General features: G+C 44.1%; 1 protein-coding gene across 1 annotated transcript in view; it reads left to right on the top strand.

Annotated features, from left to right (window-relative positions):
* LRP1B (LDL receptor related protein 1B) overlaps positions 1-14,691 on the top strand; it is a 1,871,059-nt gene that overhangs the window by 1,687,214 nt on the left and 169,154 nt on the right. The window contains exons 64-65 of the mRNA XM_073545568.1: positions 12,193-12,309; positions 12,427-12,546. Of these exons, the coding sequence (XP_073401669.1) occupies positions 12,193-12,309; positions 12,427-12,546 (237 nt within the window). The remainder of the gene's footprint in view (positions 1-12,192; positions 12,310-12,426; positions 12,547-14,691) is intronic.

The following is a 14,691-nucleotide window of genomic DNA, read 5'->3' as shown; positions in this document are numbered from 1 at the left end:
TTTCCAGCACCCCTTCTCTCTTGTCACAGCCCCCCACAGTTACATGGTTCAGTCGGTCCCGGCCAGAATGTCTTCCCCCCGGCAACCCTGCTGTCTAGCTAGGTGGTTCTGGATATGGAGCAGGAAATGTAACCCCTTTTAGGCTCTTCTTCCTCTTCACCCCCTTACAACTGTGTTCCCATTACTTGTGCATCTTTACATACAGCATTTCTGTTTAGAGCTGATGTTCCGTTTTTATGTCACCCCTTACTAGATTGAATTGATGACTTTTTTGTAATTTTCTAAAAAAGTTGAAATTCATAAATCTTTCTTACACATTACTGACATAGCTAGCCAAGCTCAGTATGCACAAACTTTTTAAAAGTTTTAAAAGTGATGTAAAATAGCAAATAACTCACAATTTGCTTTGTGAAAAAAGGACGTGCAAAAAATTCGACTTTTCATGACAAAAAATTGATGCAAAAATTTTTAATTATTGACCCCTTATATGCCTCATTAGTGCCATGCAGATTAAATATCTCCATGTAGTTCCCTAATATTACCAGAACACAATGACTAAACATTACCTCTATACAAGTAATTTAGCGACAGTGTTATGCAAGTTCTCAACCTCTTGACAGCATTTCAATTTTCCATTTTTCTGCTTTGTTTTCTCCTTCCCTTCTTCCAAGAGCCATAACTTTTCATTTTTCTGTTGATATAGGGCTTGTTTTTTGTGACAGAAGTGGTAGTTTTTAATGGTACCGTTCATTCTACCTTACAATGTATCAGAAAATGGCAAACAATTTTCTGATTGCAGTGATATTGTAAGATTCCACAGGTGTTTTTTTTAGAGTTTTCTTTCGTAAAAACGACTTGTGGACATGATTCTTTCTAACAAGCCAAACTTTTGTTTAATGTATAGGGTTTTTTAAGTTGTGAAAAGCAATTCAGAAATTTGTAAAAAGAAATAATTTTGCTTGTGTTGGCATTTTCTGAGACCTGTAAAGTTTCAATTGTAAAGTGAGCACTGTAAATTCTGTTTACTTTGTGATACTATTTTGGAGCAGATACAACATTTTGCATTTTTTTGTAGAGTTGCAGCAACCGCAATTGTGGCATTTTGATTATTCTTATTATGGTGTTTACCAGTTAGGTATTTTTTTTTTATATTTGATAGCTAAGACTTTTATGGATCCATCAATGACACATTTTCATTTTTCTTTATTTGTAATGGAGGAAAGGGAAGTGATTGAAACTTTATATATATATTGAAGAGATCCACCATATGAGTGGACAGGTATTTACTCGCTTGGCCAGTCATTGAGGCATACGCTGGGACACTCAGGGTTAAACAGTTCATTTGGTTTATTTAAACTGTAGCATAAACCGCTCTTCATGAAATAAATAGCATGTAGCTTCCAGTACAACGACCGTTAAACATTCAGTTTTACAGCATAACCAGTCTCTTACTGACCCCAGTCAGCATCACTCACGGTTATCGCTCACGGGTTATCAGGGAAGTGGCCGGGCCGCGATGGGATCACCATTCTGGACAATGCCTTGCTCACTAGGCCGTCCACAGTTCCAGACCCACAACCGGGCAGTAGCTCCCCTAAGCAGAGCCATCACAGACTCTACCAGGTCCGAGCCTTTCCATGTGCTCTCCAGGAAGTTCAGTCCCAGACACTTCCAACACATACAGGCCTTGTGGGACCTTGCACTCTGACCAATCCGGATCAAAACACACAACCCATGTGATCAGACCTCAATCACATTATATATCCCAAACCACCCCCATATGTGGGCGGTGTATATGTGGCTAGCTGATCCCGCCCAGCTCTCTGATTAGCCCTGTAAGCCTCCCTTTTAGGTAAATTACTCGTGGAATACAAGTCCCAGTATAACAACACTATTTTGGCTTATAGCACAGAGAACCTCTGTGACACATACTGGACATTTACAATCATGGAAATGCCCACATGCCTATTCTGAGTAGCATATGCAGCACCCCCTAGATTTAACAGAGGTTACTGCACCATTATATATATATATATTTTGCTTTACTTTCTACTCTATCAGTTCTCTTTGTAATCTATATAGTATACAGTATAGTAAACATCATGGCCTCCTATGAATGGCAGCCACTTGCTCTTCAGTAATCCCACGACTGTCATGGCTAGCTGCAAACAATTATTGCCCCATGATCATATCACAAGGGGTTACTGTCACGTGGAATAGTGTTTTCCCCCGTCCATGTGATTTTAGTGTGGCTGTCAGAGCTTGACTTCCGCATTTAAGTAGTTAACAGCTGCAACTAAGTGGTTAACTGCAGCGTGCTCAGCTCAGTTCCACCAGCTGCTGTTAAAGGCAGATAATGACTCACCGACATCATCTGCCGAGCGTGAAGCGAGCTCAGTTTCTGAGCTTGCATTAAAAATAGGGACATGAGATATAATGTATCTGTACATCATGTTGGAAAGTTTTTAATACTACTGTCATACAGTATAATTTTTAATAAGATATGAAGTGGTTGAAAGCCATAGGTTTTAGGTCATCACTGGGATCCACTGCATTAGTATTGGGCAATACACCCTGTTCAGGGACATGGGTCACAGACTGAACCGAATTGGCCTGTAGAGTTATGTTGGCTTTCCTGACAATAATCCACAGCAAATTGATGATTTTGTTTTAGATTTATTGTGAATTTTATCTCTACTACATTGATATTGATTTGGAGAATGGAGGTCTGTTCCCATGTGGAAATATTTCACAGCATTCTAATGTACTCCGCTGTAGATTCAACCTAAGCAAATCTCTAGATAAAATCTGCAGCTTTCTCATCCCATGTGAAAGTATTCTAAGGGCCCCGTTACACGTAGCAATGTCCCAGCGATCCCACCAACGATCCGACGTGGATGGGATCGCTGGGACATAGTTAGCTGATCGCTGGTGAGCTGTCACATAGACAGACCCTCCAGCGATCAGGACCAGCGAGCAAGCTGGTTTCCAATGTAAACAGCGGGTAACTAAGAGCCGCGCGGCTCCTAGATACCCGCTGTTTACATTGGAAACCAGCGTGCAGCGTCGCTGATCATTGCTCTCCCGCTGCCACAAGCGATGCGTGCTGGCCAGTGGGAGACCAACGATCAAAAAATGGCCCAGGACGATCCTGCACGATCAGCGATACCCGGCAGAGGGGCCGGTCGCTGATCCATGTCGCACACAGCGATATCGCTGGCAAGATCACCGTGGCCTCACAAAATCAGTAATCTCGCTGGCAATATCACTGTGTGTGACAGGGCCTAAAGTGTTCCTGTGTTACAGAGCCGTCTTCTTATTGGATTCCTGTCCCAAAACCACTTTCACATTCCGTGACCCCAGCACCACCCCTGCTTATCTACTTCCTGTTGCTGTTGGCTCATTTTTGAAAAAATATAAATGAAATCATTTTCACCATTGGAGCCCACTTAGCTTTAAAGGGAACCTGTCAGCAGGATTGTGCACAGTAACCTACAGACAGTGTCAGGTCGGCACCGTTATACTGATTACAATGATACCTGATGATGAAATCCGTCTTGTGGTTGTTGTTTAATCTTTATTTTCAGTTTTCAGATAATGAGATTCTTGTGCTTTGGGGTGGCCTGTAGGAGGGTCTGTGGTGCGGAATGTGGGTGGGGCGTCCGGTGGGCAGGGATGTGGGCTGTCCCTCATTTTACATGCTAAATATTCTATGTATTAAAAAAACACATTCAGCAGACAGGCGCCGGTGGTGGCGCCTGCTCTGAAGCATGATTGCATGTATAATATGCAATAAATCGATAGATGCTACCGTGCAGGTGCCACCAACGCCATCTTGGTAATCAGAGCACCGCATGAAGACCCCCCACAGTCCGCCCCAGACCACGAGCAGATCATTAACTGAAAACTGAAAATAAAAATTAAACAACAACCACAAAACGGATTTCATCACCAGGTATCATTGTAATCAGTACAACGGCTCCGACCTGACACTGTCTGTAGGTTACGGTGCACAATCCTGATGACAGGTTCTCTTTAAAGTTAATGGAGCTGCGATGGTGAAAATAATTTCATTTATATATATATGATATCTGTTAAGAAAATATCAGACAGTTGGAAATTTCCAACATCCAATGCTTTTAATTTAAGGGGCAGCAGCTTTTTACTCTCTCCCCATTGAAAAAACATAAATGCTTGGTCGAGCGCTCATGTGTTTTGGGATTTGGAAGAGATCTGGTAACCGAATGACCGTGTGGTTTATATGTATGGCCAGCTTTACAGACCTGTTATAAATCATCTTTCCCACCAAACCATCACCCTGAGCCATAATTGGTGCATCCATCTACCGTACTTAGTCTAACTACCACACCCAATCAAAAATACACACCCAAACTATAGAACGGGCAGCACCCTAAACTTCTGAGGCACCCCAGAGCATCTGACGTCACATAAAGGCACAAAGAGGTTTCAACACGTCCCATATTTTTGTGACAGTCATTCATGGAGTGCCTACAGGCTATTTGGCAGAGAGCCAAAGGGGCTGTGTGTTGTGCCCTGATGGGTCATGTGCTTGACTTTGCGATTGTAAATGATATCACAGTCATGCAGTGTGATGCCCAAATAATAATGCTATTCTTTATCAAACAGTTACCTAAAGGATGCCCATGCCGTGCCATAGAGGCTCCATGCACCTGACTTTGCCACATGCATGGCTTTTTTTTTTACTTTACCCTATTAATTGAAAAAATTCTTCTCGTTTTTGACTTTTCGATGAGTGCATCTTTGAAATCTTTGAAATCTGAAATCTTTTCATCACAGAAAAAGTCGGACTCGTCCTGCTCCATAATTGTGTACATGTATGAAGCGCAGGCTCTTCATCTAATTAGCACCTCTTACTACAGTGCCAGGTTATAATGTGCAAAAAAAGTTCAGAATACAAACTACTTCACACTTCGCTACCTTCTAGAGAACTGAGTATAAATTAAACAGGAACAGAATTTGCACATGAAATATAGGGCGCTCTGGTTAATTACCTAGTATATTAAGCAACTCCGCTCTGGTGCTGGCAGGAATCACAAGCTGAGATTAATAGAATGAATGTATGACATGTCTCCAGTATTTTCTCTTACAATAGTAAAACAAATGCATTGTTTCATTTACTAAGCACCTTTCTTTATCATCAAGATATTTAGTTCTTAAAGATTATATCTAACTCAAAGCACCATACTACAGATCACAGAGAGAATTCATTTATATGAAACGTAGGATATTTGTAGATAAAGCACAATATTCCACTGATCCTGAGTTACACCCTATTTTATACTCCAGAGCTGCACTCACTATTCTGCTGGTGCAGTCACTGTGTACATACATTACATTACTGATCCTGAGTTACCTCCTGCATTATACTCCAGAGCTGCACTCACTATTCTGCTGGTGCAGTCACTGTGTACATACATTACATTACTGATCCTGAGTTACATCCTGTATTATACTCCAGAGCTGCACTCACTATTCTGCTGGTGCAGTCACTGTGTACATACATTACATTACTGATCCTGAGTTACATCCTGTATTATACTCCAGAGCTGCACTCACTATTCTGCTGGTGCAGTCACTGTGTACATACATTACATTACTGATCCTGAGTTACCTCCTGCATTATACTCCAGAGCTGCACTCACTATTCTGCTGGTGCAGTCACTGTGTACATACATTACATTACTGATCCTGAGTTACATCCTGTATTATACTCCAGTGCCGCACTCACTATTCTGCTGGTGCAGTCACTGTGTACATACATTACATTACTGATCCTGAGTTACCTCCTGCATTATACTCCAGAGCTGCACTCACTATTCTGCTGGTGCAGTCACTGTGTACATACATTACATTACTGATCCTGAGTTACATCCTGTATTATACTCCAGAGCTGCACTCACTATCCTGCTGGTGCAGTCACTGTGTACATACATTACTGATCCTGAATTACATCTTGTACATCAGGGAATTTTTCATTTTTGTTGTTTTTTTCTTACTTTTTTAGTATTTTTAGCCCCTTTAGGGAAATTAAACCTGTGATCAAGTTTAATCACTTGTGCTAAATACTGGAATACCACAATATTGAAGTTGTGAAGAATATTGGAGATATAATTTCACGCCAATCATTTGTTTACTATCTGGTAAGGGATTATAAAACTCCCTTCAGTGTGCAACAAGCTCAGCAGGAGGGTCAAACCTCAAAGGCTATAAGTGACAAATCTCACACCTTGAGTCAGCTCAGACCAAAACAAAAGACTTACCTGCAATGTGGATAACATGCCCTCTATACTGCTTTATTGAGTCAGCTTTGATGCCATAAAAAGCTATAGAGATACTATACATTCTAGCCATATATTGTGTATATTTCCGAGATCCCAAGAACATGATGAACGCCCGGCTGGGTCTTGACCCATTCTAGCACTTGGGTGTATGAAGATGCATAGAACAGCCAGTAGAAACCAGATAGCAAAACTGTGTTTGGTCTTAATATGTAGCAGGAGCCCAGATGGGTTCAATGGTGCCAAAACTGACTGCCTAGGATTGTCACTTAAAGAAATGTGACTCATCTTAGGTTTTGGAGTTTTTAGCTGCCAAAGGCAATGGGAGGGGATTTAGGTTCAGCCCAGAGGGCAGAAGGGGAGTGACCCAAAGGGTATAAAGGCTAGTGTATTGCCATGAGGGCCCTCTCTCTGTTATGCATGCGGTCCACTTTGGAAGTGGGGACTGCATCGAGTAATGTGCTGAGTAGAGCCAAGGAGACAGCTGTCAGCTCAAGCCCTCTAGGGCCCAGTGCACCCATGTTCTAACATCACCAGGTAATTGACATACATTCAGCTTATACCTTTTGTCCTACCACTAGCTGTATTTGCATATCTAACTATTGTATATGTATCACCTTCGTGTCGATAGTGTATTGTCTTGTGTGTCCTTAAGGTGATTAAGTATATAATTTAACCATAGGCTGCTCTTTTACCTTGATCCACAAATCCACATGTCCAATTCTCGGTTTAGCTTCTCATGCTAACGGTGTTTGTTTCTGGCCCGATATAATCCCATTACTGGACCTGGCTTATATCTAGCGAGGAACTAGTGTCAGCGCTCTGTTTCAGTGGTGCTAGTGAAAGGCACCACTTAGCCTGTCAGGGTTGTGAGTGATTTTGGTGCCACATCAGGAACTGTGTGGGCCACATCCTCTTACTCCCCGTGCCTCCCTGGATAGGGGGTGTGTTTAAAACTGCACCAAGCTGACCTTATGTGTCCCCAGGGGGTGTGGAATGTCACATTGGTGCAAGTGAGGAGACCATACCATGTTATCTCGCTGACATAATAGAGATGTCAGGCAGGGTGGCGAGGTGCGGTTTCATAACATGTGATCACAGCGGAGGGATTCTGCATGATCTCGCTGGTGTCATCCTTCACAGAAGTATATAGTTAATAGCTGTGTCTCTTACGGTGCTCTAATTTGGCAGAGCATCACAATAATACCTTGGCCACAGATGTTAGAAATGTGACGGACACAGATTGTGTCTAGGGAATGAACACTAGAGGGAGTGAAAGGGGAAAAAGCAGTAACTAATAGAAGTGTTTGGCTGCTGCTGAGAGCAAGTTGCACTAAACAGGACCTGAGGCACATGATCACAGGGGGAGTTGCTGGAGAAGGAGCTAAGCTCCATGCAAGGGAGATAGAGAGTGGTCGGACAAGCCGGGTTCAATAGCCAGAGGGAAATGCAGTATCCAAGGTCACAGACTTAGGCTGAGTTCACATGTGGCGTTTTTTTCGCGTTTCCGTGGCGGTTTTAACCGTGCGATTTTGCCGCGAAAAATAAGCATCCCATGCATTCCTATGGGATTCCGCAATGCTGTGCTAATGCTGCGGTTTTTACCGCGGCGGAATCGCTTCGCGGTAAAAAACGCAGCATGCTCATTAATTTGCGGAATCGCGGCGATCCCGCACCCATAGGAATGCATTGTTCCGCTTACTTCCCGCATGTGGCTGTGCACACCATGCGGAAAGTAAGCGAACAATTGCGGATGGTACCCACTGTCCGGAGGAGAACAGACTGTCCTCCGGGCTTTGGGTACCATATCCCTGTAAAAAATAGAATTTAAAATAAAAAATATTGTTATTCTTACCTTCCGGCGTCCCGCGCAGCATTCCCGCCTCTCTCCACGCATCCGTTCCCAGTAAGCCTTTGCGAAAATGCCCGCAATGACGTCCATTCTCACGGGATCACGAAGTCTCGCGGTCATTCGCGCGACGTCATCGCGAATTACCGCGAGACATCGCGATCCCGCGAGAACGGACGCCATCGCAGGCATTTTCGCAAAGGATTACTGGGAACGGATGCGCGGGACATCGGAGGGTGAGAATAACACTATTTTTTATTTTTTTTTCATTCTATCTTTTACTACTTATGCCGCATAGGCAGCCTCAGTAGTAAAAAGTTGGTCACACTCGTCAAACACTATGTTTGACGAGTGTGACCAACCTGACAATCAGTTCTCCAAGCGATGCTACAGATCGCTTGGAAAACGCTAGCATTTTGCAAGCTAAATACGCTTGCAAAATGCTAGTTTTTCCGCGGGAAAATCGCGGGAATTTAAAATGCGATTTTCCCGCGGAATGGAATTCCGGAATTCTCGTGGTAATTTCCGCAAGAGTTCCGGTACGTGTGCACTTAGCCTAAAGAATGGTCAAATACAAGCTAAAGTCAGAAAAGCCAGACAGGAACGCAGTAACAAAGGGCACAGACAAGGAGGGCAGTCAGAGGGCAAGCCAGAGATCAGAAGCAGAGAAATAGCAGAGGTACAGAATCAGATCGCAGGCACAAAACGAGGGACAAGTATACGGGAACAAACAATATACACAGGTACAGCAAGGTCAGCTGCTCAGCCGAGGACAGATCTATCACTGACAAAACCCCCACATGAAAGCGGGTTAATATAGACCTCTCCAAACCAAAAGGAGGCCAGCAAAGTTAACTCCGTAAAGCCCAGGATGGGGAACAGAATTCCCATCCAGAGCCATGACAAGAAACAGAAGATGAACATTTTTTAGAACTGAGAGGAGCCACATGTGGAGGGAGCTTAGTGGTCCAAAACTGGTCAGTGTAATTGGGACCAGGTAATCATCTACTGTTTATGGGGGTATCCCAATTTTTCCCCTACACATAATATTAGAGGAGATAGTGATCGGGCACTTTGAGTTTGATCAAGTGTTTTCACTGTATGTGTGGCAGAGTCAAGAGAAATTGCCTTTGTGAAAAATGAATATTTAACCTATAAATTTGTAGAGTAGGTGCACCCTAAAGGGAAGCTGTCAGGTCAGATATTGCTATTAAACTGCAGATATAAGGTTAATTTGCACGCCACTAGTGTTATGAAGATGTTTGGCTGCTGCACTTAGAGAAGATGAATTTTATTTCTCTCAGGAGCCACCGGCTTTCAGTCTTGCCTGGGCAATTAGTCATCACTCGCAGCACTGAGAGCAGTGATTGTAAGTGTGGCGCCCCTGAGGATTCAGTTGCCACAGAGGTACTGCACCTCCTCCTGAGGTGTGGTACCCCACCAACCAAGTAAGTTGGAGGCTCCTGACCACGCTCCAACACTTGCATCCCACACAACATAGTAGTTCAGCAAAGCCACATTGAGGCTCCCTGCTTGGAGTGTAGCAGAGCACCTTTGGTGGCTCCCTGCTTGGAACACGAAACGTGCTGGGAGGTGGGTGGAGTTAGAATACATAAAAGAGCGGGAAGAGTTTAGGGTCAGTCAGTCAGTTGGTTAGAGAGTTGGAGAGAGGAAGATCCCGAGAGAGAGGGATAGATGGATGGAAGTGCTGCAGCAGATCCAAGTGACCTGGGTCTGCTGGCACGGGAAAGAGAGAACGAGAGAGCAACATACTGTAGACTGAAAGCTTGACTCTCCATAGAAGGAAAGGATTAGAACGGAACGTGAGGAGTAAAAGAGAACAGAGGATGTGGGTTAGGAGAGAACCCTGCCTAGAAGTTCTAAGCTCAAAGTCGGGGCCCGGTTCCCGAGGTTGTATGGATACTAATGGTCCTACAGCAGACATCGGTGGAGTAGTGGGCTGTAAATGCACTACTCCCATCTAAGACTTTGGGGCACAACAGCAACTTGGATAGTGAGCCGGAACTCAGGATTGAGGAGTCCCCGAAGCAGGCTACAGCTGTCTGCCGTACAAGTATAGTTCTTGGGAACATCCGACAGGAGGAACTCCAGTGTAACTCAGTACTAGGAGTGCTTCACACCAAAGGCGCTATTAGAGGAGACGTTCAGAAAGGCACATCTTGGCGGAGTGTTGGAAGGGAGCATTCCATCTGACCTGGAGGTTGACTGAGTCCCTGACCCGGAGGACACGGCACGGAGGCAGGCACCTGTGTGTACTACAGACTGTGAGTAAAGCTTTGGAACTACAAGCCCCGGTGTCCTCCATTTATTCCTGCTTCTACACCACCTGTGCCTCTCCTCTACCCCTACATCTACACTGCCCTGGGACTACAGCTCCACCTGTGGGGAGCTTCACCATCTTGACTGCAACACACCACCAGCCTCAGAGGATCTGCATGCAGCTTTGGCTTAACATCTCACTTGCCAAATACCACAGGTGGCGTCACGAACTATTCATTTAATCAACTACATTCCACCATTTCAATTCCCCCATTACTTGGGCGCCCAGGGCCACGGACTGGGTCACCGCTGCTATGGCACATCCCGCTGACACTGGCCCGGTACCGAGTACCCCACAGCCCTGGGAGGGTGACCCATAAGCATGCCCCGACACTGAATGACAACTCTGCACTGATTATTTGCTGACCAAGATGTCAATCAGTGCTGCCGCGGTCCTATAGCTGCTGCTCTTTGTGCTGCGAGCAGTAACTGTCATTACTCCGAGCATGACTGAAAGCCGGTGGCTCCCATGAGCAATAAAGTTCATTGTCTCTCGAGTGCCACAGTTTCAGAACAGGAGCCAAGCATTTTCATAACACTATTAATCTGCAAATTTACCCTATATATGCCGTTTAATTGTGTTATTGGACTTGACAGGTTTCCTTCAAAGTTACAAACAAAAAATATAACCATACTTTTTGTTCCGTCATTGCTACATCATTATGGAAATTCATAAATATAAAGAAATGTCTCATTGACAGGGGAGTAAGTACTTAAGGTCCAGAGGTGGTTGCCCTGTTACAGATTTTTATTTTGTAGCCTACATTGCTCTCAGGTCATGCTGGGTGATGTATATGACTCTCCTCAGGCCCTCTAAGTAGTGGTCACCATAAGGGATGAACAGTTTGATTCACTCTACCCTGGTTTGATGTCCAGTTTGGTTCTCCATAGCAGCCAGTCTTCTCCTATGCATTGGGCATCCTCAATCTGGCATCCTGGGATCTTCTGGTGCTTACTAGGCTCTACATCATGACATTGTGGCTCCTAGTAATTGCCAGATGTGCCAAGGATGCCTTGTGGAAAAGAAAGACCACCTGCCACATAAGATCAGACCTCGACAGCACTAAAAAAGGCTCATCTGCCTCGTAAAATCAGACCGGGGCAGCACAAAGAAAGACTATCTGCCACATAAGATCAGACCAGGGCAGCACAACAAAGAAAGACCATCTGCCACATAACATCAGACCTCGACAGCACAAAAGAAAGGCCATCTGCCACATAAAATCAGACCGGGGCAGCACAAAGAAAGACTATCTGCCACATAAGATCAGACCAGGGCAGCACAACAAAGAAAGACCATCTACCACATAACATCAGACCAGGGCAGCACAAGTCAAGTTGCTCTTTTCATTCTTCCAGGATTATTTGACATATTCACAGATTTCTGAATTTGACGTGCACAGCGGCTTTTGTTCCTTTTCCATTGTTAAGTTTTTACTATGGTGACGGCCCATTTACACTCTCGTATACCATTTCCTTAAATGAGTCTCTGTCTTGACATATTTTCCTGCCTTTCGGATCCAATGCAGAATAAAGGTTCTTTTTTTATTTATCCAACCCTTCTGTCAATGAATATGTTACTTGACTGATGCACAAGAGCCACTTTCCTTTCCTACTTGTACATAACAGTGATTGCGATCCTGCCTTTCCTCATAAATTAGAATACATTTTCCATTTTCACAGCCGAATTCAAGTGCCAGCCGGGGAGGTTTCAATGCGGCAGCGGACTTTGCGCCCTCCCAGCTTTTATATGCGATGGAGAAAACGATTGTGGGGACAATTCCGATGAACTCAACTGTGGTAGGTGATTATGCAAAGTGAGCGGGATGAATGAGGCACTCGAACAGAGCAGTGGCTGCCTTGATTTCCTTTCGGGAGGAAAACTTTCTCATGTTTTTTTTAACTTTCGCTTTGCAGACACCTATGCCTGTCTATCGGGTCAGTTCAAATGCACCAAGAAGCAGAAATGCATCCCAATAAATCTCCGTTGCAACGGCCAGAACGACTGCGGAGATGAAGAAGACGAGATTGATTGCCGTGAGTTAAGTGTGATCATTATGCAAATGCACAAAAGCAACATATGAACTCAAGTAACTAAATAAGATTGTTTCCTCCTGTGATATAAGTCAACAATATGGGGTGATAAATCATGGCGAAATACACAAAGGGATTTTCATAAATGCTTGATATTGCTAGAAAGGAGCAGTAGGAGAATGAGATTGCATTCAGCAAGGAAGGTCACGCTTTAAGATGACAGTTTTTGAACTGCTACACCAAGTTGCCTTTACTAAAATATCAAAGCAACCCGAATGATCTAATATGGCCACCAGTTATCTTCTCCACTCCTCTTTAGACATGAATGCTTCAGCTTGGCTAGCCGGTTATGTGCTCTCCAAAGGAAGAGCATAGTAAGCTGCTGCCACGCTAACTTGGCAGTGGCTAATTTACCTGGTTACCAAAAACATCATTAGTCGAGGTGTCAGGAAGCCCCTATACACATCAGATGATCAGGCGATCCAATGAAATGGGTAGCTTCATCTGGGGGATTTTTGTGCTGCCTTTGCAAGCCATGAGCAAAATAAATAGCACCAAGGATGCATGTACCACAGATGAAGAACATAGAGTCTCCATTAGGGGTGCACAGCCTGCTGTCTTGGGACAACTATAGGATCATGATGCCATTTTTTGCAACTTCTTTGTAGGAGAGAGGTTGAGAAGGTGCCTGGGTTATTAATGGTGCATTGCATGTCCATCTAGGGAACCCCAGGTATTGACAGAATTGGAGTCTCCTGATCCCTTTCAAGTAATGAGTAGATGAGATAGAGGTGGCCATATATGAGTGCATTTATCTCTGGGGTACTTAATGAGAATTGTAAGATGCTCAGCTGTTTTAATGACCCACATACGCTTCAACGGAGAGTACCGCGTGTATGTTCTCTTTTTTCTTTCCCAGCACTCAACTTCTAAGACATACCTTCGATATGTCATAAATGTGTCAGAAGTAGAGATGAGCAAACCCAAAGTTAAAAGTTTGATGTTCTTACCAGACAGTTAGTGTCCGATGCAAAGCGCCCAACACAAAGTTCTCCTGGAAACTTGTTGCAATGTTCGGAGTTCTGGAGGAGAGAGTGATTGAAAGATTTTTCATCTCAAGCGTTCGGGCCCCCATTGTTTTCAACAGGGTTCGGGTTCTGGTACAAGGGCAGGTACCGTACTGGTTCCCGAATCGAGCTTTAATTATGTTGTGGACCTCGGGATTGGTTCCATGTGACACCATGGCCCCCAACCAGGAACGGTTGTGCATCCATGAACAACATGATCTACCTTGTCTGCCCGGCTAAAAGGGGTTTCAAAAAGACACCACAATATTCTTTTTTTTCAAGAATCAGCTATAGATAGTTTCACTGTAAAAGACTCTTTCGTGCTTAAGAAATGTTCTTTGATGCATTTTAATGATAAGTGACACATTGCACTGATGCCGTGTATGTGTGATATTTTGGGGAACGTGCACTGAGTTGTGGTGGTTTTGTAGGTTTGGAGATGCACAAGGTTGGCTCCAAAGACATTTTCTGCATGAGTCCTGGGGTGATTCTCAGAACATCCAAGACAGTACACAGTAGTAGTAGTACGTTGCCTGTGTCTTCAGTGTGAACTACAAACTAATTGCTTAATGTGGCAGTTGTTTCAAATAGACAAGTGAGTGTGGGGAATCGTCAGAATGTGTCCAGGGTGTCCGGGTCAGTTGCAGAGGGAACATGCAGCAAACTGCAGCTTGCATCCTGACTGAATATACCATAACTATAGAAAAAGAAATAGACCACACAACCACAAATTGTACATTAATATATAGCGGCTAAGCTAAAATGCACAGATCCGAGGTTCTCAGCTTAACATTTTGATCAGATTGTATGAAGCCTACTGCCACATCATGGCGAACCTCTTGCCCTGACAACCGCTACCGTAAGGCAGAGCCCCCATGGTCTCCTGGTCTCATCACCCCGCAAGCATAGTATACACTCCCAAATTAGGGCTCCGGTTGGAGGAAATAATCACTACATGGCGAACATTGATCCGATACTCGGAATTGCACTGAAGTCAATGAGTGTGTGGAAACCATCGGACTGCACTCGGTTGATATCTGGACTGACACAATGGAGAAGATGGAGACATTATTTTCTCCTT

This window comes from Dendrobates tinctorius, unplaced genomic scaffold (genome assembly GCF_039654945.1).
Source record: "Dendrobates tinctorius isolate UK_male_01 unplaced genomic scaffold, ASM3965494v1 ptg000143l, whole genome shotgun sequence".
Taxonomy (NCBI): Eukaryota; Metazoa; Chordata; class Amphibia; order Anura; family Dendrobatidae; genus Dendrobates; species Dendrobates tinctorius.
This window is presented reverse-complemented; position numbering and strand designations above follow the sequence as displayed.